Raw genomic sequence first — 24,146 nt, 5'->3', positions numbered from 1 at the left:
CTTTGTGGGTAAATATTGTTTTCTTTTTGTCCCTAGCACCTTGCACATAGTAAATACTTAATAAATGTTAGTCAAATGGAATGCAATATTCCATATGTGATATATCCAGGGAAGAACATAAGAGCACTGTCCTCTCTCTTCCTGGATGCTGTTCTTCTCTAAAAGCCATCCAAGATCACATTAGCTTTCTAGGCTGCCATACTCTTGAGATTCTGTCTTCCAAATCCCCAAGATCCTTTTCACATGGACTAGCCATGTGACCACCATTTTTTTTTTAGTCCTGTGACTTTACATTTATTCCCATTAAATTTTGCCTTCTTAGGTTCAGTCTATTGTTGTGGTTTATTATCTTTTTGGACCACAATTCTGCCATTCAAAATATTAGCTTCTACTCCCAGTTCTGTGACATCTGCAAATTTGCTCTGTGCTTCCATCCAAGTCATTGATAAAAATGTTGATTAGAGCAGGACCAAGGACAGAGGTCTTTGCAATTGACATCAATTGATTTACCACCATTCTCTGAGGCTAGCTTTTCAACTCTTTCCAAACACATCTAACTATACTATCCCATAAAGAGCCCACCTTGTGTCAGACTTTGTCATATATCATGCTGAAATCCAGAACTGCTGACTCTGCAGCATTCCCCTGATGTAATAGCCTTGTGCTCCCCCCTCCAAAAAAAAAAAAGAAAAGGAAAGGAAAAAGGAAAAGAAAGAAAGAAAGTTTAAAAAAGAGAGAGAAATTGAGAGGCATGACTTGTTATTAATGAACTCACAGTGGCTGACAGTTATCATCCTCATCTTTTCTAAGTGCTCTAAAGCTATCCTTTTAAATAATTTGATTAGAAAATGAAATCCAGAACACTAGTGTATGTGCTAAAAATATACTTTATTTTCCTTCTTGAAAATGCAGACAAGATTTACCTCTCTCCTGTTGCATTTATATAGTGCTTAAAAATTTGCATAGAACTTCACATCTGTTCACTCATTTAATCCTCACAACTCTGTAAGGTAAATGTTTCTATCCCTATTATACAGATAGGAAAACTAAGACTGAGGGATCAAATGACTTGTCCAGAGTCTTTCTAAGGTCACTGACTGTGGCTCAGCAATCATATGTGTCAGTTCTGTCAGTTTCCTAGGAATGTAGTTCATCCAGAGCTGTTGAATGAACATGTTTCAGTTAGGTGTTCTCTATCTTGGGTTTTAAGCCTCTGTTCATTTTTTATATGCTTCCAAGTTTGAAAACCTTTCTTCTTGATGCGAAAAAGAAAAATATGACTTAAGCACCTCATACTATCTCTTTTTTGTTTTTTAATTTAATTTTTTTTATTCTGAACTTCAAAAAAATGAGCATTTCTATATACAAAGTAGAATACAAAAAGAGGGATTGTCTATGAAACCATGAATCTCTTTTTATATACCTCTCAGATTTTCTTAAAAGTATATGATAAATTCAACTTGTTGTTTTCAAAACCATCCTTTGTGCTTCCTTCTGAACTTCCTCCTCTTCTCTTCAATGTATTTGTGAACTTTTAGAAATGTTTCAGTGGCCCTCCTCTCTTTTCTTCTTTTTCTGGGGAATGGACATCCCCATTAGTATCAGTCTTCCCCACCCTCCCAAACAATTAAAAACAAGCAGGTGAGCGGAGCCCCTTATAACAAATAATCATAGTCAAGCAAAACAAATTCACACTGTGGCTGTATCCCAGAATGTGTATCTCCACTCTACACTTTGACCCTCTCGGCTCTCTGTTAGTAAATAAGTAACACGCTTCACCCTATGTCCTCTGGGGGCGTGGTTGATCCTCGATTGTTTTGATCATAGGTTAGTCTTTCCAAGTTGGTTTTCTTTACAACGATATCATTATTGTATTAATTGTTTTCCTAGTTTTGTGCATCTCACTTTGCATCAAGATTCTCTGACATAATCTCTTTCATATTCTTAAAGCACAGTAGTATTTCATTACATGCACATAACACAATTTGTTCAGCCATTACCTGGTTAATGGAACACTCTAAATTTCCATGTCTTTTCTTTTCTCCCTTAAATGTCTCTTCAGGATCCGGGAGTTTCTTTTACTTATTACTATTTTCTCTCCAGAAATATACTCCTTCTTAACCAACATCTTTCATGTCTTTTTCCCTGTTGAATTTGGTGTATTTCTACACCTCACCCTTACTATCTGTGTTCAGCCTTCTTTCGTCTGGTTCAAATAGAAGAATGAAGTTCACCTGAAGTTGAACCTGAAGTTCACCTCCCCCACATTCCTCCTTCCATATGTGTATACTCTTCTTCTCAGGAGAAAAAGTAAGCAAGTTGCAACTCCCTTTTTCTAACATTCTACACAAGTATATTCCTTTTAAACTCCCTTTTATTTCCCCTCATTACATCATATCAACAGAACCAATCCCCCTCCCAGACCCTCTGTTTTTCTTATTTATCTCCCTTCATGCCCTTTGAAGACATAAAGGTTCTGAAAAGACCCTTGTTTCTACTCCCCCATTAGAATGTTAGAACTGTATCATCAGAATGCTAGGGACCTCAGTGACCATGTGCTTGGGGTGTCCTGGTGTGATCACTGCAAGGATCCTGCAAGGAATGCAGGCATTGCTGAAGGTTAAAGAGAAGTAATTTCTGGGTAATTAACAATCATTTTATTAATTATGGCTAGTGGATAATAAAAGGATCATTTGACTGGCTCTTCTAAACCAACAATCCCTCATGGAACCACTCAGTGCTCCTATGACGTTGGAATATAGTGGGTGTTCTTGAGGGTAGAAATCAACTCTGACTGGCTAACAAGTAATGAGAGGGTGAATATTATAATGAGAGGTGGACTTACTCTGATGAGGGTCTGGGGGAGGTGATTTTGATCACTCAGGATGAAGAGACTTTATCTATACTTATGCCACCCCCTAGACAAAACAGGGAATCTACATCCACTCAGGCTTGTCTGACTAAAACAAAATGGACAGGAATTCACCAGTTCACCTAGACTAGAATTTCTTTACCTTTTGGTCAGATCTAAGGTTTTCCTGTTGGGTAACTTTCACCCAAGATTTCATCTCTTTATCAGCCCTGTACTGCAAAGGCTGTCTGAATAGCCTGTGGGGGTTGATTTCTGAATGAGAAAATAGAAGGAGGAAAAACCTTAGTCCTAATTCAATAATTGGTTATTAATATAAGAAAAAAATAATTATTTCTCTCATTGTCTTTCTTCCAGAGTGGAGCCTTCCATTCATTTTGCCTCTGGATAACAGAGCGGGCTACAGGTCTCCACATTAGGAGGCTTCCACCTTGTTTATCTGAGCAGAGTCCCTGGCTATTCTGGAAGGTCCTGTCTCATGGGCTCCCATCTAACTTTTTGTGTAGTTCTAGGGTGCAATAAGTCACTTACCGAAGTTGCTTATTGAATTTCTTCGTCATTACATCTGATATCTTTTTTTAGGTTTCTGGAACAAGGGTATAAGAGCTATTTAGTTAGCCATCTTAACCAGAAGTCTCCTACTTGTCTCTTTAATCTGTTATTGTCACTTCATCCACCCCACAAGAAGGGAGATAATGCCTCAGTTTTTACCAAATATTCAAAACAAAGATATGGAAAACATACCTCTCCTAATCCTTGATGAACACTAAAAAGGCAGACAACGGTAGCTACCAAAGGAGCCTCATCCTTAGTCAGAGAGAGAGGCTCTTATCTTTTTTGTTCTCTTTCACAGTCTACTTGTGTCCTTCATCCCCCACTTCCTAGAACACCTTTTCCTTCCATATTATATGACCTAAAACTTCTGATTCTCAGTCATTCATATATCTGTGGCTGGAAAATGGCAAAATGGCCATGTGATTTTCTTTCATTAATCACTGCCTTCTCTGAAGCCTTTTTCTGTTCTCTTATTCCTTGAGGCCAAGTTCAAATCCTACCTTTGAAGCTTACAGGCCTCATGTCCCTGGGCAAGTCACTTAGATGCTATGTACCTCAGGCAACTCCTTAGGACTTCCCTACTAAGCTATAGATGGTTTGCAGTCTTTGTCAGTGGAGGTACTTCTCACATCGGGATTTCTTCACACAAAATTTTAGCCTTTCCTACCAGATCTTAGTACTCTTGTTTTCATCTGTCCTCTCATAGCTCTTCTACTAGGCTTTTTAAAATCTGAATTTGTCAGTAGCTACCTCTTCTAGTTGTTCAAACATTTCATTCTTTTTAGATAACTGGAACTTTTCTCCTTGCATTCTCATTTGGAGAGCCTTCCATCTCCCTTGAGTCACCTTCTGTTGGAGCATCTCAGGATGGAGGATCCTACCAATGTAATTTCTGAACTCTTAAAAACTACTCTGAATAGCAGACTGGGATATTCACTTCCTTTTCTGTCACTCACTGTCTTAACCACATACCAGACGTTGGGGATACGAAAAGACTAGCCCCTTCCTGCTAGGAGGTTACATATTCACACATAAAACTACAACCAACTAAGAGAGGTGACTGATCCTTAGCTAAGTCAAACATTTTGATGGCAGCTATGTTTTCTTTTTCCTTTTGGCATTCTTTTTAGCTTATTAGATGTATGCCTTCAAATGTATATTATTTTAGGTTGATTTTTAAGTTCATACGTGAAGTTAAAATTCCAGTTTGTAGGCTGTTAGGATTAAAGAATTTTTTTTTAAATTTAAGATACATTTTCATTTTAGTATACTTTGTTATGTAAACAGAAGAAAAAACAAGTATAGAATTCAGCACTTCACAGTTATAAATAAATAACTGGGGGATAGTTAGTGACTCATTATCATCAGTCAGAACTGAGAAGTTCAGAGTGGGTTTTTTTGAGGGGATGTTTTTTGGTTTTTTTTTTTATAAGAATTTTCCATACACTAATTTGGCAGTCTCAAACTTCCTTTGTAGCTATGGTATTTTGCTTCCTGGGCACATCACACAAAGTCATGGTCATTAAACGAAAGTACATTTGTCTTAATTCAAGGTATAATATCTGTCCTGGTTCATTTTTATTTAAATTTTAAAATATTTTTTAAATGGCAGTGGTTATCTTAAACTCAGAATGGTTTTAAAAATAATTGCTACCTGACTATACCTGTAAAAAGGAAAATAATCTTTCAGGTATTTCACTCAATCATCAAGTATTTATTAAGCACCTACTGTGCACTAGACTCTGTGTGCTGGGGATACAAAAAAAAGACAGTCCCTGCCCTTAAGGAGCTAATAATCTAATGGAGGAGACAACAAATGTGTGTGTGGGTGTGTGTGTGGGTGTGTTTATGTATGTATGCATGTATATAAGATGACATATATGCATAGGATCCTATATATGTACATGTATTTTATATATATATATATTTATATATATATGATGAACAGAAAATAATTAACAGAAAGAAGGCACTGGAATTAAGTAGAAAAACCTAATGTAGATGGATTTTTCATGGAGTTTAGTCACAAAGGGTAGAGGAGAAATAGGATGAGAGCTGGCATGAAAGCATCCTATTTATCCTTATTCTATTTCTGCTTAGAGGTCTGGCTGATTTCTTATTTCTTGTCAGTATCAAAACTATGGTTTTCCAAATGAATTAGAAATAATGAAATCTGACATTTATCAGATTGCCAAATTTTGTTTGGTATAGTTTTGTGGACAGTAAAATTATTTGAAGTGTTGAACATTCTTATAACCATGCTGGCAGCCTTTAAAAAAAATAACCTATTTTCCCTTGAATTTGAACAAAAACCACATGAGCTTACATTTCCCCTTTAGGAGCTTTTGTTTTTGGGTTTTTTTTTTCATTTTAAGCTGTAAGGCTTTGCCAGTTATTGGGTCCAGTACCAAGCCAAGCATATCATGGCTGTCCTGAAAGTTCTATTTTATATCTTTACCATTTTTCATTTATATTTAAGCAGGACATAAATTTTAATGTAGAGCTACAATATATTCATATTAGAGTCAAATGCATGGTATTCTGTAAAGGTATAAAACCCATTCTTTTGAGATTAAATTCTTACAGTTTCATTTTGTATAAAGGGAGAGGAACTACAAAAAATGCAATACAAGTCTGCTGATTCTTGAGTTTACACTGTGTTCCTTTAAGAAGTCTATTTCTTAACCAGTTAAAATCGTTCAGTGGTAGAATAGAGAAGGCAGAGAGGTAGGTAGTGTGTACCTCCTCTTTGGAGGGCTTCCAGCAAAGACTGAGGGACCACTTGGCAGCTGTGTTATAGAGGGAATTCTTATGAAAGTATGCATTGGCCTCCGAGGGTCTTTCCAATACAGAATTTTTGTGATGCCTCCTATGTCATATTTCTATTATATTTTCTTCATACACATACTAAGACCAAATGATCTCACTTTAAGTTATAGCAGAGTGTTCCAGATGTTGAAACTTGTATGCATAAGGGATCTCCATGTTACATAGATAACAAGTAAGACTATTGCTGTCCTTGTTCTTCTACAAATATTATTATTCTTTCTGGCTTAAGGCAGCACTGGTTTATGACTAAGTGACCCTGGAGATTGTAAGAAACGTACTTCTTCCTTTTGTAAAAATAAAAATTAAACAGCTTTGATATTTTTATGATCTGAATTAGTTTTTTATAAATTCTGGACTCTGGCAAATTATTATTTCATTCATATGTAATTGAACAATAGATTTTAGAGCTGGAAGAGATCTTGGAGTTCATCACTACCCCCCTAATTTTAAAGATAAAGAAAATGAGGTACTAAGGGACTGTGCAACATGCTCAGGTTAGTAACAGAGCCCATGGTACCCAGATTCCCCAACTCCTAGTCCACTGACTGCCACCTTCCAGGTAAAGGTGTTTATAGAAGATAGAATAATAACTTACATTATATGCTGCTTTAACATTTTACAATGCACTTTCCTCACAACAACCCTTGGAACTAAGTACTGTGGTGGGTATTATTATCTTCATTTTACAGATTAAAAAATTAAACCCGGAGACGCTGATTTGATTGCCATAATCACAGGTTCAAACATAGATTTTTCTCCTAAGTCCACTGTCATTTGATAATGGTCAGTCCATGTCGAAATCTTTGATTACCAGATATATTCCTGCTGTCTTAGTACTTATATAGCCAATTGGTGGGCATGTAGTGATTGTTCCATAAATCCAATCTGCAGTATAAGACCCAGCCTCTTCCCTCTTAGAGTTTATGATATTGTTGGTAAAATAAGACCTATCCATAGATGTAAAAGTTAGATAATGGTGGCTCCAGATCTGGTTCAGTGTTTTATTGTATTCAATGTGGATTGCTTCCAGTCCTTTCCGTATGTGGTTTTTATCCACACAAGAATCAATGGAAGGTCATTCCTAGGATCATAGATCTCATCTTCCTCAGTTTTGTTATGATTTCCTTAAGAGTCCCCATTATGTCCTGGACCCCCACCCCAGCTCTACCACACACTAGCTGTGTAACTGAGGATAGTCATTTGACCACCCATCTGAATCTCAGTGTCATCATCTATTAAGTGGAAATCATTTTTAAAATTCCCAGTTTATAAATAAGAAACTCAGAGAGGCTTCAGTGACTTGTCTTAAGACCACATGACTAATTGCAGCCAAGCGAGTACTTGATCCAGACCTTTTGATTTCCAGCTCCATTGCTCCCAATTTGTTGGAGCCTGCATCTATAGTAAAACTTCTCATGATGTACTGTATTTGCTAGTATAGTCTCATAGCATAAGGTTCTGCATTTCTTGCAAATTCTACATAGAACTGATGCTTTATTCATTCATATTCTCCTCAACCTAATGTCAAGACTCATATTAAGGAGCCCATGAATCTTTTGTGAACCCCTTAAAAGCACATCAAGATGCAGCTGTTTTTGGATTACCAGAGGATATGTGAACAAGTAAGATTGTGTTACAGTTTAAAGCAAACTATTCTGGGAAAGCCAATTAAGAATTGAAAAAGGAGAGTGAAGGAGGAAAAAGACAGAGTTTACACTTCTACCTCCTAAAATAAACTATCTGACCTAAAGAAGGCCTTTGACAGAATGTATTGTAGTCTGTATATAGTTTGTGGGAAATCAGTATTGTAGAAAGTATCAAATGTCTACCATACAAGATGCACTCAGCACATTTCAAAAGGTATAGTGAACTGGTTAAATCAAGTAAATAGGATTGGTCATAGAAAGTCACTTGAAAGCATAAGCATTGTTGTATCTATTTATGCCTATGATTAGGTCTTTGTTGCTCTGTCCAATTTTATAATATAATACTTGGCAGCTGCCCCAAGTAGACAGTTTGAAAAAGTGGATAAAGTAGGTGGCCCTTCTCCTTGCCAAGGCCACTCCTTCTACATGTATCCTTGATCATATCCCTGTTTTCTCCCTTTATCATCACCACCCTCTAATAAATGTCTCTCCCCATCTCCTGCATCTTTCACTGCTGCCTACAAATATACCCCATTCTTAAAAACCCTCACTTGAGCCTACCATCCCTCCTAGCAATTGTCCTCCATCTCTCCTGTTCTTCTTAGCTAACCTCCCTGAAAAAGCTGTCTATGCTCATTGCCTTCATTTCCTCTCCTCTCACTCGGTTCTAAACCCTCTGAAATCTGAGTTCTGACCACCATATTCAACTGAAACTGCTCTCTCCAAAGTAATAGTCTTAATTGCCAAATCTAAAGGCCCTTTCTCAATCCTTATCCTTCTTGACCTCTCTGAATCCATTGACCTTCTCCTGGATACTCTTTCCTTTGAGTTTCTATTGCAATGTCCTCTCTTCATTATCATCCAACCTATCTGAATGTTCTTTCTTAGTCTCCTTTGCTGGATATTGATCTGTATCACGGCCACTACCTTTGGCTGTCCCCCAGGCTCTGTCCTGGGTCCTCTTCTCATTTCTATTTACAGTCTCTCATTTAACGATCTCATCAGCTCCCAACGGCTCAGTTTCTATGCAGAGGTTTCCTAGATCTACCTATCCAGCTCTAGTCTCTCCCCTCAGCTTCAGTCCTGAATCACTTATTTTATGATGTCTTATTGATCACTTATTGGACATGTCTCATAGGCATCTCAAACTCTGAATAGACAAAACTGAGCTCATCGTCTTTTGCCCAAACCCCTGTCACCCGGTCTCACAACCTCAGTATCATCTCAACTCCTCACTCACCCCTTCTAGCCCAGTCATCTACCACATCTTGTCATTTTTTCCTTAACATCTTCATCCCTTTCTCTTTATTCACAGACACTGCCCCAATTCAGGTCCTCATGGCTCCTTATCTGGATTTATTGCAGTGGCTTCACAATTGATTGTCTTTCCTAAATCTCTTCCAATTCCAAACAGTAGTCCACACAGCTGCCAAAATGCTTTCGCCAAAGTGTAGGTCTGACTTCCCTACTCAGTATACTTCTGGGGCTCCGTTTACTCCCAGGACCAAATGTAAAGCCTCTGTTTGGCATTTAAAATTCTTCACAATCTGAACTTTTCCTTCCTTTCCATCTTATATTCTGTTGCCCTCTAGGCACCATATGATCTAACCTTACAGAGCTACCTGCTGTTCCTTGCACATAGCACTCCATCTCCCATCTGTATTTGTATGTGCTTTACCCCATGCTTAGAATGCTCTCCTTCCTCACCTCTTCCTCTTAGAATCCTGACTTTCTTCAAGGTTCAGCACAAGTACCACTTTCTGCAGGAGGCCTTTACCTTGCTCTCTAAGGTTGCCTTCTATCTACTGTTATGTGTCTTTCATGTACCTATTTATGTATAGCTTAGCTCCATTAAAATGTAGACTTCTTAACGGCAGGGATCTTTTTGTTTTGTTTTGGGGTTTTGTTTGTTTACCTAACACTTAGTACAATGCCTGGCACATAGTAAGAGTTTAAAAACTGCTTTTTGATTGATTGTTTGAAAAGAAATATTTGTCCTTTGTGTTTTTGTTAGGGTATTTGGCTCCACTTAACATCTACCACCTGGTTTCCATCACTAGAGTTTCATCATATCCAGACACTGCTTAAAATTAATAGGCCATTATCTAGAGCTTAAAAAAACCTAGAAAGAGATTTTCCCCTTAGCATCTACCCAGATCCTCTAAGATATGTATGTGTATACATTTTAGGGAGGAAAATTTTTTTGAATTGTCATTGTAAGCAGTTTTGGATTCTTAAAGAAAGTACGTTTTCTTCTCTATTACTGTATAGTTTTTGATTAAAACCAGAAACTATTCATTGCTATTTCCAAACTAAATGTACTATTTCCCCCTTAAAACATTTTATATCATCATTATTGTTCTTTTAGTTTTTTTTAACCATGCTGTTGATTGCCCTAATAGTTGTCTTTATTTTAGTCATTCAGGATGAATCTGGAAAAACTCAGCAAGCCTGAGCTCCTGACCCTCTTCAGCATTCTAGAAGGTGAACTGGAAGCAAGGGATCTCGTCATTGAAGCTTTAAAGGTATGATTTGAGCACTGAAGGGGAGGTGTGATTCTTTCTTCCTGCCTGGTTGAGTGGTAGTAATCTATTTAACACAAATATCTGTATGCTTTAGAGCCCCTGATGGTGTTAGTGACAGGGAAAGTGGGACACATAACCATCACTGGGATGTGACTGCAAGAACCCCCACCCATTTCTTAGCTTATTCAATGCCTTATTTCTGAAATTCTACACTAGAGCTTTATTCCTTTATTTAAAGCTTTGATCCCTACTAAAAAGCCCTCTGTACCTGGGAGGAGACAATATTTCAGTCTGTAATTAGTCCTGTCAATGAGTTTTTAGATATTTTCTGAGCCCATGTTTTAATAATAGTAAGTAGAAGGACTAAGTGAATAAGATGATTACCCAAGGGCAGGTGGGTAAAGGGAAAAGCAATCAACCAAGGAAAAGTTAAAAAGGAAGATAAGATGGGGATGCCAAAGACAGAAACCCTCCACTTTGTGTTCTGCCCAGCCCTCCCAGTGGCCTTTACAGGGGAAGAGGAGGAGGGAAGAAGCTTTATTTAGCACCTACTATGTGCTGGGCAGTGCGCTAAATGCTTTATAAATATCTCATTTGATCCTCACAACAACCCTGGGAGGTAACTGCTTTTACTCCCATTTTACACTTGAGGAATCTGGTGCAGACAGAGGTTAAGTGAGTTGTCTAAGGACACACAGCTGCTAGGTGCCAGGTCTTCCTAGTTCTAGGCCCAGCCCTTTATCCATTGTACCACCAGCTGCCTCCCTGGTAGTTTGTCTTAAGTAGTAGAAACACTGGCTGTGGAGTCCTAGGACCTGGGTCTGAACCCCATGGCTGCTCTTTGGTAGCGTCATATAGTAGAAACACAGGAGAATGAGCTGGATTTATAGTCCAAGGTCCTGCAGAGCTTGGATTCCAGATTCCCCTCCCTTGGCTTTCATCTCATGCAGAGTGTCACTGACTTAGGCCCAGAAGGGATCGTCTGGGCTAGTGCCCTCAGCTGAAAGAAGAGAAAACTGGAGGTGAGGTCACATGACTTGCCCAGGGTCACATTTATATAAGTGGGCATTTGAATTCGGGTCCTCTGACTCAAAATCTTAGCATTCCCTTCCAGTTCTAAATTATGTGAAATTTGTAATGACTTAGATCTTTAAGTTATCATTAAAAGCTATATGAAAACCAGCTTGTCGCAATGCCACAGTTAATTTCAATGTAGCCAAAATTATTCTTATTAAGTGAAAGGTACATCTCTATTAGTCTTTCACATACATTCACTTCTCACTGTCCTTTCAAAGATTCTTTATAGCAATACGAATCATTCCCTCTCTCTTGCCTGAGTAGGAAACACTGACCATTCAATGTGAGACCATTCCCAAAACAGTAGTGTTTCCTCTCCTTCACCTTCCTCTTCAGCCCCATCCCATACTAGTTACTTTTTAGGATTAAGGGTCGCAGTTTAGCCATGGTCATATAATACTTTCCTGGATTACTTTAAAATTACAAGCCTGATAAAAGTAAAATCACTTCTATACTTCTGTATTCTGATATATTTGGAGTGAGTTGTTAATTTATGGCTTTTGAGACTAGGTGGAAATGCCTATGGGCAGTTATTATTGCAAGTCTAAAAGCTTAATAGTGATCCTTTGAGTAATTTCAGTGCAATTAGATGCTTTTCAGTATTCCTAATTATTGCAAAATATTGCTCTCTCTTTATTTTCACATTTTTTTGGACAATTGTGTCTTTACAGAAATTCATCTTCATTTCATTTCTGTATAACTTCATGCAGCAGTGTCTTACTTGGTGGCGCTTTTGTTAGAGTAATGCATCAATTTTAGAAAGCTGTCCTGTTTCTCTTCTTTCTCTGCCTCCCTCCACCTTCGATCAGGCTTCCCATAACTTCACTGTGAATTATACTGATGAGTTTTCATTTGATCCATGCCATTATTTTTAATAACATAATAGCTGACATTTACATAGTGCTTACTATGGACCACCTAGCACGGTAAGCGCCTTACAAGTTTTATCTCATGGATCTTCACAACAACCCTGGGAAGGAGGTGCTGTTATCACCTTCATTTTACAGATGAGGAAACTGAAGCAAAGAGGTTAAGTGACTTGCCCAAGGTCATGCCAGTAGTTAAGAGTCCAAGACCTGATTTGAGCTCAGGTGTTCCTGACTCCAGGCCTGGAGCTCTCTCCACTACATCACCCAGCGACCTGCCAGTTACATGCCCTAACCCTCCCAAGACGCTCGCTGTTGACTGTAGCACTGAGTCCAGAGAACTGATTTCCAATTCTGTGCTCTGCCTACTTGTTGCTCCAGGTCCACACTCCTGGGCTGTTTAACTTGAGGCGAGCCCTCCCCCGCCTCTGGGCTGAGTTTCTTCTTTTGTAAAATGAACTCTTTTAGAGAGTAGGACCCTTCCAGCCCACATGGCCCAAAGGCAAGCTTTCAGCTTACTCTTCTCTTTCTGTCCTATCCTTCTCTCCTCCCTTTCCCTGCCCTCTCTCCACACAAGGTGCCTCACAAAGCACTCTGCACTCAGTGTCTCTGATTCACTGCTACCTGGCCAAAGCTTTATTTAGAAAGGCAGCTTGGGACACACCTGTAGTGTTCTGCTTCCCTCTGAGCCTGCTCACCCAGGATCACTAACTACTTCCATCCTACTGCCACCCTTTCTCTGCTGCCCTCCCTGTCCCCCATCCCGTCCCCACCCCCTCCAACTCTCCTGTTTTTCTTCCATGGGAACATGTTTAGTGGTGGGATCAGCAATGACATGGAGGGGGCTAGGATTTTATCTCCCAAGTCCCATCTCTCAAATTCACCCCCTACTGGTGCTGCTGTTCAATCCCATGAGCCAGCACTGGTGGCTTGGAGCTTGGCGGGGTTCTGAGCGCTACAGCAGAGGTTCCTGCTCCTTCTCTCCCACCCCTCTTCCCCCAACCCAACTCTAAACTGGGGCATATTTACCTGTTTTCCCATAAAACACATTGTTATAGAAAGTGGGTTAAGTTCATGTACATTACATGTTAAGAAGCAGGTTTGTGCAGCCTAGCCTGCAACCTAACCACTATTTGTAACATTATTTCTGTTGCAAAACTGAAATCTTATTTCAAACAACTAAACTGCAAATGAACTTTTCCATGGCGATCTCTGTAAGTTGTGGCCTGCCTTCCCTTAGGCAGCATAAAGAATGTGTTTGCTTCTATTAAAACTATCCCTATAGAATCTCTCCTTTTGCATCACTTAACAAATATATAACTTAACCTAAAAAGCCATGGCAAATAAGGGTGTATTTTTTGTCCACTTTCAATGGCTGCCATAATACTTCAAGGCTTTACGAAGTGTTAGGTTTTCCAGCCTGTTCTTCCAGGTTGTGCTATACCTTATCTTCTGGTTCCGACGTCAATAAGCTCAGTTGCTTATTACAAATATTTTTCGAAAAGATTTGGAGCAGGGGGCGGGGCGCAGCGGGGTGCAGTACATGAATCCCATTTTATTTATTGTAGGCAACTTCTGAAAGAACTGGAGAAGCCCTAGCTATAATTAAGGGAACATTTTGCTCCAAGACCCCATTCAGTAGTGCACACAAGTGGTATCTTTAGTCTGCGCATGCTGCCTGCAGGTGATAGCTTTATCTTCCCAGGCTTAAACTGCATTCACTAGGGGCGAAATGAATAGCTATACCAGAAGGGGCACATCTTGAAACACTATTATTAGACAAAACAGAGAACAACTGGATTCAAAGTTTCAGTCTCAGCAGAAAGACAACTGCCATGCCAGATTCTTTGAGTTGAAATGAGATCTGACTTAATTTTTTGCCATATTTATTCCTCAGTTCATTTCTACCAATGTATTTGTTGAATTTCTCAGAATCTTTGGGTTCTTTACTCTTTTTTTTCCTTTCTTGACAATCTTTTTAATTCATATATGAAGATTGCTTGCTAAAAATCTTTCTTCTTCCTGTGTATCTACGAGTACTTTTTCTTTCAGGAGGAGACCTTGGGATTTATTTTTTCCTCCTTACTTTCAACCTGATTTTTCCAAATGTGGAATCTGTTCCCCAGTTTGTCTTCCAGCTCTGAACAAAACCAGTGTTAGAGACCAGACTGTTCTGTTGATTCTAGATGAATAATGAGCCACACTGGGAAGGCTTGAATTTACCAGAGGCAGTCTACGAAGTTACCACAGCGTGCAAGCAGAACCCTCACTACAAAGTTCCATTTGTAAAATGGCTTCATTCATTTCTCCAGCTTCCTGGGCAGTGCCAGATCTAATCCACCCTCCTTCCCTAACCCCTACAACTATGTTCTTTTTCTCTTTGAAATATAACAAAAATGTCCTTACTTTTCTGTTTCAGTTATCACTGCTTTGGCAGCTTTCTTTTCATGAAACTTGAAAATTCTGTAGTATTCAGGTTTTCTCAATGTTAAAGTCTTAACTGTTCCATTGGCTATGGGTTTTCTATCCATAACTGAACTGTCTGGGATTTTTCTTGTAAAGCAGTATTATTCCATTTTGCAAGAGTTCACATTTTTTTAGGTCCTGTTCATTTATGTGTAACATCTCCCGCTACAGGAACTCCCACCACAAGAAATCTGAACTGTTACAGAAATAGAGCAGGAGACAACTCAAAAAAAAAAGATGCCCTAGCCTGCTGCATTAAATCCTGCTAAATTCAATAAGTCATTTTCTACCATAATCTGTGATACATAATTCACAGATAGATGAAAAAATTTCCAAGAAGTCAGCATTATTTTGAAGTCAAGAGAAGCAAGTGGATTTGACAGTTTACAAAAATCACATCGAGTATTTTCTTTTTACCTGCTTTAGTTGTGTGTTGTTTTCTGCACTCCTTAATTGTGATGAAGAACCACTTTTGGAATATACAAGGTGGCCTCTATACCAGTTACCAATTTGTTTAAGAAGAATCGTTTTGAATAGTTTCTCTAACAACACACAGAAAAGTGTTACAGCCTCTGAAATGATGTTAATTAACATAAACAGTGAATATCTGTAATACAGGCATTGTCCTTTAACTCAAAACTTAGTTGTTTTTGCTGGCCATTACAAAGCTTTTAAAAGAGAGGATAGGTACATGTTGATGTTAGTTAGAAAAAAGTTAAGGTTTTAGACAAACGTGTTAAAATGAGTGAGTGTGAATATGTTTAAGAGTTTCAAAATTAAGTTCAGGAAATCAGTATCAAAATGATATACCATTGTGTTTATGTAATTATAGAGTCTAAAATAACTTTAGTTCAGATTTTTGAGGTAGTGCAAAAGAGACTAACTACATACTCTTCTGTATCTGACAGCAAGAAAGTTATCTTTGAGGTAGTTCTTGAGTCATTCTTCTATACTTTTCTAAATAATGATGATGGCTGACCTTTCACCTTACAGCTTGCAAAGTACTTTAAAGGTAGTACAAGTAATATTTTCCCCATTTTACAGATAAGGGAACTAAAACATAAAAAAGTAAATGCCTCAACCAAGGTCACACATGAAATAAGTGGCCAGGATGTGAACCCAGGTCTCCTGCCCTAAACCTAATGTTCTTTCCAAGATACCTCAAAAAAAATTCAGGAATGATTTCAGAAATATTCACTCAGGAACTCTACAAATACAGCCACTGGAATAGCAGAACCTGAGAGACACTCCTTTATATTCATGAGCATGGTCCTCAGGGGTAGATCTGGCGGTGTCACTCCTCTATCCAAAATGCCTACTCCATGAAGCAATATAGGTCCCTGCTTTGTTATCAAAGAATTTTTGAACAGCTAGGCAACTGCTGGTGAGGTCAGAAACATTTCACTATACTCCCAAGCTTTTACTGAAGGGTGCATTTGTCATTCCTGCCCTCTCTAAGGAAAGTTGGTACATTCAAATCTAGATTTATTTCAAAAATAATGAATTTTGTGGTGAGAATTTTCCTTTAAGAACCTTTGTGGTATAGCAGATTAAGAACCAGCCTTGGAATCAAGAAACCTGAGTTCTGGTGCTACCTCTGACACATACTAGCTGTGTGATCTTGGGCAAGTCAACCTCCCAGGTAACTCTGTCAGACTCTAAAGGTACAGATGAGTTGCTGATCTGCAATAGAAGGAGGAGTTTCCATGCCCAAAAGTTCCACTCATGGATGAAATCATAGGTGTGGACCAAAAAAAATTTATGTACACACACACACACACACACACACACACACACACACACACACACGTATATACTTAATGAAGGATTCATTGTAGAGTTCCTTCACACATCAAACTTCCAAGTAGATGTACAATGGTAGAAATGTCCTCATACAACTTTAAACCTGAAAGGTGATCTAGACATCATCCAGCAGAAGTTTTGGGATCTATAAAACTTTGATTACAAATAACTTTTTAAAAACAGTTACAGAAAGCAACATAATACACTGTTGTTCATTCATAGGACTTGTACTTGGCATTATCTTACAGTAGTGGTGGATTTGAGTTCACCCATCCACACTCCCTCTCCAGCCCTCTTTGTAACCAAAAGCCCATAAATATGGATATATATATATATATATATATAGAGAGAGAGAGAGAGAGAGAGAGAGAGAGAGAGAGAGACATGTTGTGTGTGTGACACCACCAGGATCTATGCCTGAGGACCATGCTCGTGTGTGTGTGTGTGTGTGTGTGTGTGTGTGTGTGTGTGTGTGTACATTAATTTTGTGTGTGTGTGTGTGTGTGTGACAGCTGGCTTAGGGTTAAGGGTGCAGTCTGTGGCCATGAAACAGATGTTACAATAGATTTCTCTTCTTAAAAAACAGGAAATTCTGAGGACAGTGAGAAAGCTTTTTCACTAGAATTTTTTTTCCTGGCCTTGCGTTGCCTAGAAGAGAACTTGAACCCCTTTCCTTTCCCAACTGGCTTTTCCAAGAGCAGCTGATACAATGTAGTAGGTCTTCCAGCTGCAACTTGCTGCTTGTTCCTAGAAGAGTGACTCTCTATGCCACATGGTCTATTTGGCTTTCGTGTTGGCAGGCAAGCAGACCCCTTATGAAGGTTGTTATGTTTGCTTGAAGAAAAAATTCACAAAGTTGCTTAGTTGCAAAGTTGGAAAGTATTTGAGAAGCAGAAAATTCATGACTACAACTGAAGCCGGCATTTGGGTCTTAGTCAGAAAGACTTTCAACTAATAATGTATTTTTTCAATTTCCTTATTGTTATTCATTATTTTTTATATTCCTCATATTCCTTAATTCCAGTCATTTGAGTTTATCTTACTAAACAAGTAGATATTAATAACTGTAGTCATCTAAAAGTATTTTTCTGTTAAGTTTGCTAAAATATTTTGTTATAAACATGAAAGTGTAAAAAAAAACTTATACAGATCCTGTTTTGCCTTTAAGATCATTTCAGCACCTTTAATGTCCCCATTCCATTTTAATGATGTATAGTTTCCATCAGAAAAAAAGGCAAGCATCATATGTTTATGTACCTTTTGTTAAAATACTGTTACATCTCTAAGTAAGAAAAGTGATCTATCCATGATGAATAATGTAAAGGGTTGGTTTTTATACTGAAAAAATGAAACCATTTAAGTTGATTTTTTAAAAAAATAAATATACCTGGAATCACAGAATGTTCACAATAAAAGGAAAGGCCTCGCTGCTCATCTATTCCAACCCACCATTTTTCCAGATGAGAAGCTTGAGTCTTAGAGACATTAGTAGGAAAGGAATTGGGTACAGGAAAAAGAATACAGGACATGAGCCAAAGGCTTGAGCCCAAGACCCAGCTCCATCACTTATTCATTTACTGGACAAGCATTTACTAAATACCTACTACGTGCTGGGTGTTCTGTCAAGGCTACAAAGACAACAGTGAGTGTCCCCTTCCCCTGAGGAACTGACATTTTATTGGATGCTGCATGGGTTCATCTTGATAAGTGCATATAAGACAAAAACAAAGAATTGCATGTCTATTGACTGAGACTATAATGTGAAATTGTGTGACTGTAAGTCACCTGAGTCTGTTTCCTCATCTGATAAGTGTAGACAACAGGACTTTATGATCATATCTCACAGGTACACTGTAACAGAAACACTTTGTAGAACTTCAAGTAGCAGCCTAAATAGCTGTTATTTTCATCATTGTCCAGAGTCTCACAGTGAGCTTGTGGCAGAATCCTCCCATCAGAGAGACTGTAAGAAGAATTTTTACATTGAGTAGAACATGGGCTAGGATGACCTCTAAGATTCCATCCAAGCCAGAACTCTTAATGATGATTCTCTTATGACCCTTAATAATTAGTTGGTATTGTTCAAAATATACTGACTCCCTGCTTAGAAAATACTATTTTTCAGCATCTTAGTCTGAGCATCTTCAATACAAGGAGGCCATGGTAAGGTTGTGTTGTGGAAAGGATGCTGAATCCTTGGCATTCAGGAGACCCGACCTGACACTTTAGTAGCCATGTAAGTCTTCACCTCTCTGACGCTTGCTTTCCTGAAAATGACGAAGGTCCTCTGTGTACCACAATCCTCACAGAGCGGCAAGGAAAATGCTTTCTAAACCTTAAAGTGTCATTTCAGTGAATTGTTATATATTTGTAGAAGACATCTGTCTTCTTTCTAACTTTACACCAAAATTCTATTCAGAGCCCCTCTAGACGTAAAATTGTTGCAGAATCACAAAAACCATGGGAGACAAGACACCTTTTCAGACTGTGCCTCTTGTGCACCTTGCTGCTCTTGTTCCCTGTCAAGCACAAGCAATGTTTAGTAGTGTTTATACAATTTAACTAAATTGAATGTTTGGTCTTTATGTGATACTTTGAAAGATGATTTGACTAAAAGTCTTCAAAATAAACTAAAGCTATTTTTACCCTATAGAGGCTGACATATCACTGTTCTTAAACTATTCACCATTCTCACTTCCAAAAACAAGAACATAGAATCCAAAATGTTAGAATCCAAAATGTTAAACTAATATTTTCTTTAAAAATCTAAAACTGAAATTTATTTGCCTCTGAAAACACCAGATAGGAAGGCTAAATTTTTAAGACTGCCCCTACCTAGTATGTTGGTGATGGTAGGGCTGTGTGTGGGGGGGAGACTGGAAAGGGTCATATTTAGTACCATGAAGATTTCCAGAAAATGCTTTATGGTATATTTTTTTCCTTGAACTTGTTCTTCCCTCAGCAACCTTTTATTGAAGAGAAAGAGAGTGGCTGTAGTCTATAATAGCTTGTATAAGATACTGACAAAATCCCATTATAATGAACATTTTCTGTATAACAGACCTATTTCCACTTGCCAGAGTATGGCCTACAGTAACAGAGTTATATTGATCTCATTATAGAAAATCCTGTCAAAGAAATAACCATGTACAGCAATGGTTTTTCAGGCCCAATTATGTGGTATTTTTATCATGGGAAGGAAAGTAACGCTAATCTGACATATAGCTGAGTTCTTCATGGTGTAGTTGTTCTGATATCAAGTTGAAAGTATCATTTCCTTCTCAGACAACTAACTTCTGTCCTGGAAATTTTACTCAGATTTACCTGAACTAGCAGACAAAATAACACATCATATGATCAAGGGGTTTGGAAGAAAAAGATCTTAAAATTAGAGCTGGAAGGGACCTGAGAGTTCATCTAGAACAACCCCCTCATTTACAGATGAAAAGCTCAGGCCCTGAGTGGTACAAGTAGCTTCCCCAAGGCCACACAGGTAGTAAGTAACAGCTTCAGAATTTGAACCAGCATCCTCTAACTCCAAACTCAACACTTTTTTCCAGTTGTAAGTGTTACTGTAGACACAGGGTCTCAGCTTGATTTCTCCAGATCCTGCAGGCTAGGGATATGATTTCCAGCAGGGTAATCATTATAACCAAATTACATTATAACAAAACAATTTTAATATTGGGTAGAGTTGCAAGAAGGCCGTAGAGTTGTAAGTTGGTTGTTTGGAACTCATATCTTCCCATACAAACAGCCATATAAAGGTTAAGTTCTCAGAGCAACTCAAATGGGGCTATTTAACCAATAACTGTAGAACCTAACTACCATTTATAATATTGTCTATAGGAAAAATGCATTCTGAGCGCCAACTAGCAATGGCAAGAACATTTTTTCTTTCCTTCAGACGGGCCTGGCTTCTTAGGGTAAGGGTACCCTGGTAACAAGAACTTCCACTGTGGTGCATGAGAATGAGCTTTTGGGGAGGTCGGTGGGCAGCTTCCGGGGGAGTTAAGGCCTTTGAGGTTGGGGGAAACTGGTGAGGAGTGAAGGTACTTCAAAGTGCCAAGAAGTCAAGTCTGTTGTACAGTCTGGATTCTTTGAAGGCACCAGCAACCCTGGAAAATGGAAGGACTTTGGGGGAAAGGAGGCAGAGGATATCAGAGGAGGAAGCCACGACTCTCAGATATACAAGTCACTTGTAAATCAGTTGCTTAATAAGTAAGGGATTTCCTAATATGTTTTTACTTACATTTAAGCAATTTACTTGCTCCTGGATGAAGACAGGCTGCCAACGTACCCCCAGACAGGCCAGGTTTAATACCCATACTTTATAGCAGAAGAATTTTGCATATGTGCTGTGTGCTCCTTAGTAACAAAGACTGGTTTTTGTCTTTCTCCGTATCCCCAAGAGCTTAGCACAGTGCCTGGCACATAGTAAATGTTTAATAAATGCTTGTTGATTTTATTTATTCAGGGATTAAACTTCTTTTTTAATGTAGAAAAGCAGTGGACCCCATGTATGTCAGCAATTTCCTAAAAATAATCAGTTAGATGATGTATCTGTCAGCTGATTTCCTTCCAACCTTTTGTCACTCTTCCTTTATTCATATCACAAACTGCTACAGTAGGGAAGGGGGTGGGGAGGGGATACAAGAGTCAAGGTGTCAAGAGAGTAAGCAAATCCTTCATTTAACTGATATCTGCCTGTCAGTTCTGTTTTTCCAATGTCTGTTGGGAAAGAAAAGAGAAGTTTAATTTGCAGAATGATAGCTAGGGAACATACAGTTCTCCAAAAATTGAAGAGAAACTTAAGTGTGGATCATGCTGGTAGGGAGTTTGGTTTCATTTATTCAGTTGGAAACTAAAATAGTTTAAAAAGGGAAATGGCTTATTCCCTCTACTTTTCATTTCCTCTTGTGACATGTTTTAGTCTTGTGATTTGGGCTTAATCAGAGATTACCTCCAACTCCCTCTCTCCCCCACCCCATAACGAAAAGAACTATAAAGTCAGTCTGGGGTTGCTTCTAAAATCTGAGCCAGTAAAACTTTCCAGAGCATTTCAGTAAAGCCAGTTGTTGAGGATGGTGTGGAGGACAGGAGGAAATGCCTTGTGTTATTGCCTAAACTCTTTAGTGAAAGGGGGCATTTAGAAGAGTAAGCCAGAGATTTCATGTGTGGGAAATGTTCGGCATAGAAAAGGCCTTACTTAGCAATCCCAGGGGAAAACACGAGCTTTTCCCCAGCAGAGAGGCACTTTGTCTGCTTATCTTTGATTCTTCCCTACCCCAATAGCTAACCGTCTCACAACTTCCAAACAGAAATTTCCATACAGAAAAGCTAAATTATTCTCTTTCAAAACAGACTCTCAGTCATCACTTGAACAAAGCAGGCCAGTGAGACTATATGCTTGAACAACTACTAAAGAGAAAATAAAGAAGTTTTTATTACCACACAAAGGTAGACAGCCCTTCTAAACATTTCTCCCATTGCCTAAACTGTTTCCCTTTCCATAATTTCCTTCACCTTACTTAAATGTACCTTTCTGCCTCATCTCCTAGTAATGAACTTTAAAAAGTATAAATATTAAGGAAGGCCTGCATTTTTGTTTTTTAAAACTTAATTGAGTATAGAATGGGGAAGATGTGGTTAGACAGTGCTTCATGTGAATCAGACTTGAGAGGGGAGTGAAGGGAATAGTTATAGTTAACTCAAAACTCAGTATGAGTCAAGAGTATGCTGTCACTGCCCAAAAGGTTATTGTGATATTAGACCACACATTAATAGAAGTATAGGGCAGCTAGGTGACACAGTGGATAGAGTGTCAGGCAGATTCATCGACCTGAGTTCAAATCTGGCCTCAGACACTTAGCAACTATTCGACCATAGGCAAATCACTTAATCTTGTTTGCCTCAGTTTCCCCATCTGTAAAATGAGCTGGAGAGGGAAATGGCAAACCATTCTAGTATCTCTGCCAAGAAAACAACAAATAGGGTCATGAAGAGACAGAGAGGACTGAACAACAACAACAAACGTGTTTAAAACAAGGGAGTTGATCATCTCACACTATTCTGTGTTTGTCAGACCATACTTGGAATTTTGTATTCCACTCTGGGTACACATTTAAAGAAACTGATAGAGCTATCAATGGAGCAACAGAAGAAGACTCCCAGGATGATAAAGGGACTAGAAACAAGCTATTATCTAAGTGTTGGTTAAAAGAATGGGGGATGGTTAGCCTGTAGAAAAGAGGGCCTGGTGAGAGATGATAAATGTCTTCAAATATTTGAAGAGTTATTTTATAGGAGATAAATTTCACTTGTTTTCCATTGTTCCACAGGAGAAAACTGAGACCAATGTGTAAAAGCTATAGGGAAGCATATTTTAGTGCATTGTGGGAAAGAGCTTCCTAAGAATTAGACTTCACCAACAGTGGATTGTACTGACCCATGAGATAGTTAATGACTATCCTGACATCGAAGGTGTGGATGACCCTCAATTGGAGATATTGCGATCCAGAAGTTCTTAAACTTTTGAGGGGTCTTGGACCACTTTAGCAGCCTAGTGAAGTCTCTATACCCCTTCTTTCAGAAGAATATTTTTAAATGCAGAAATGAAATATATAGATTATAATTTATATACATAGGAATGTAATTTATATTAAAATACATTTGTCAAAATATTTTAAAAGAAACAAATTCCAGGCAGGAGTTAAACTAGATGTTTTTTTTTTTCCCAATGCTAGGATTCAATGATTCTGTTCCTAGTTTTCTCATTACTGAAATAAAACATGGCTTTTCTTTTCTTTTTTTTTCCTTTCTTGCTTTCTACCCATGATTTCATAAGTCTTAGGAACTCCTCCAACAATGCAGACCAGCAACTCGTCTGTAACTTAAAGTCTTAGAAAGGTGCCTGGGATACTGAGAAGCTAAGTAATTTGCCCGTAGTTGCACAGTCAGTAGTAGGAGTCAGAAGTAGGAGACTTCTATGCACTACATCTGCTTGTCTCTCCTAGACACTTAGTAGCTTAATAGCAGTTGCTGATTAAAGGGCAAAAGCTATTAGCACAAATTAGTATGCATCTTCAGATTTCCCTCCTGATTTATTTACACCAGAATTCTGAATTTTTGTGGATAGTAACTGTGACAAATTTATCGCATTTAATATATTACTTGGTTTCTAGTCCTTTCACCATCCTGGTAATCCTCTTCTGTTGCTCCATTGATAGCTCTGGCTATCGGTGTCTTTCCTAGATTGGTGATGGTATAACTTGAAAATCTTCATAAAGATTTGCAACCTCGTAGTTTAATTGCTCTTTTCCTCCCTTTTTTAGTTTTCCTGGTGTCTAGTACTTTAATGTGGTTTAGCTTATTAATGTCATTGACATATGCAAATAGATGGAGACTATAGATTTACAGCTATAAAGAACCTTAGAGGTCATCTGGTCCAGCCCCCTCATTTTTATAAATGTGAAAATTGAGACCCCGATAGGTTCAGTGACTTGCAGAG

The 24,146-nt window shown here is 38.4% G+C and overlaps 1 protein-coding gene across 2 annotated transcripts in view; it reads left to right on the top strand.

Moving 5' to 3' along the window:
• Window positions 1–24,146, top strand: part of CTTNBP2NL (CTTNBP2 N-terminal like) — a 71,709-nt gene that overhangs the window by 16,987 nt on the left and 30,576 nt on the right. For both annotated transcript variants that reach the window (XM_036767778.1, XM_036767779.1), the window contains exon 2: window positions 10,317–10,424. In XM_036767778.1, coding sequence (XP_036623673.1) covers window positions 10,326–10,424 — 99 coding nt within the window. In that variant the 5' untranslated portion in view covers window positions 10,317–10,325. The remainder of the gene's footprint in view (window positions 1–10,316; window positions 10,425–24,146) is intronic.

Source organism: Trichosurus vulpecula, chromosome 7, assembly GCF_011100635.1.
Source record: "Trichosurus vulpecula isolate mTriVul1 chromosome 7, mTriVul1.pri, whole genome shotgun sequence".
Classification (NCBI taxonomy): Eukaryota; Metazoa; Chordata; class Mammalia; order Diprotodontia; family Phalangeridae; genus Trichosurus; species Trichosurus vulpecula.
Note: the sequence above shows the minus strand (reverse complement) of the source record. Positions and strands in the feature narration are given on the sequence as shown.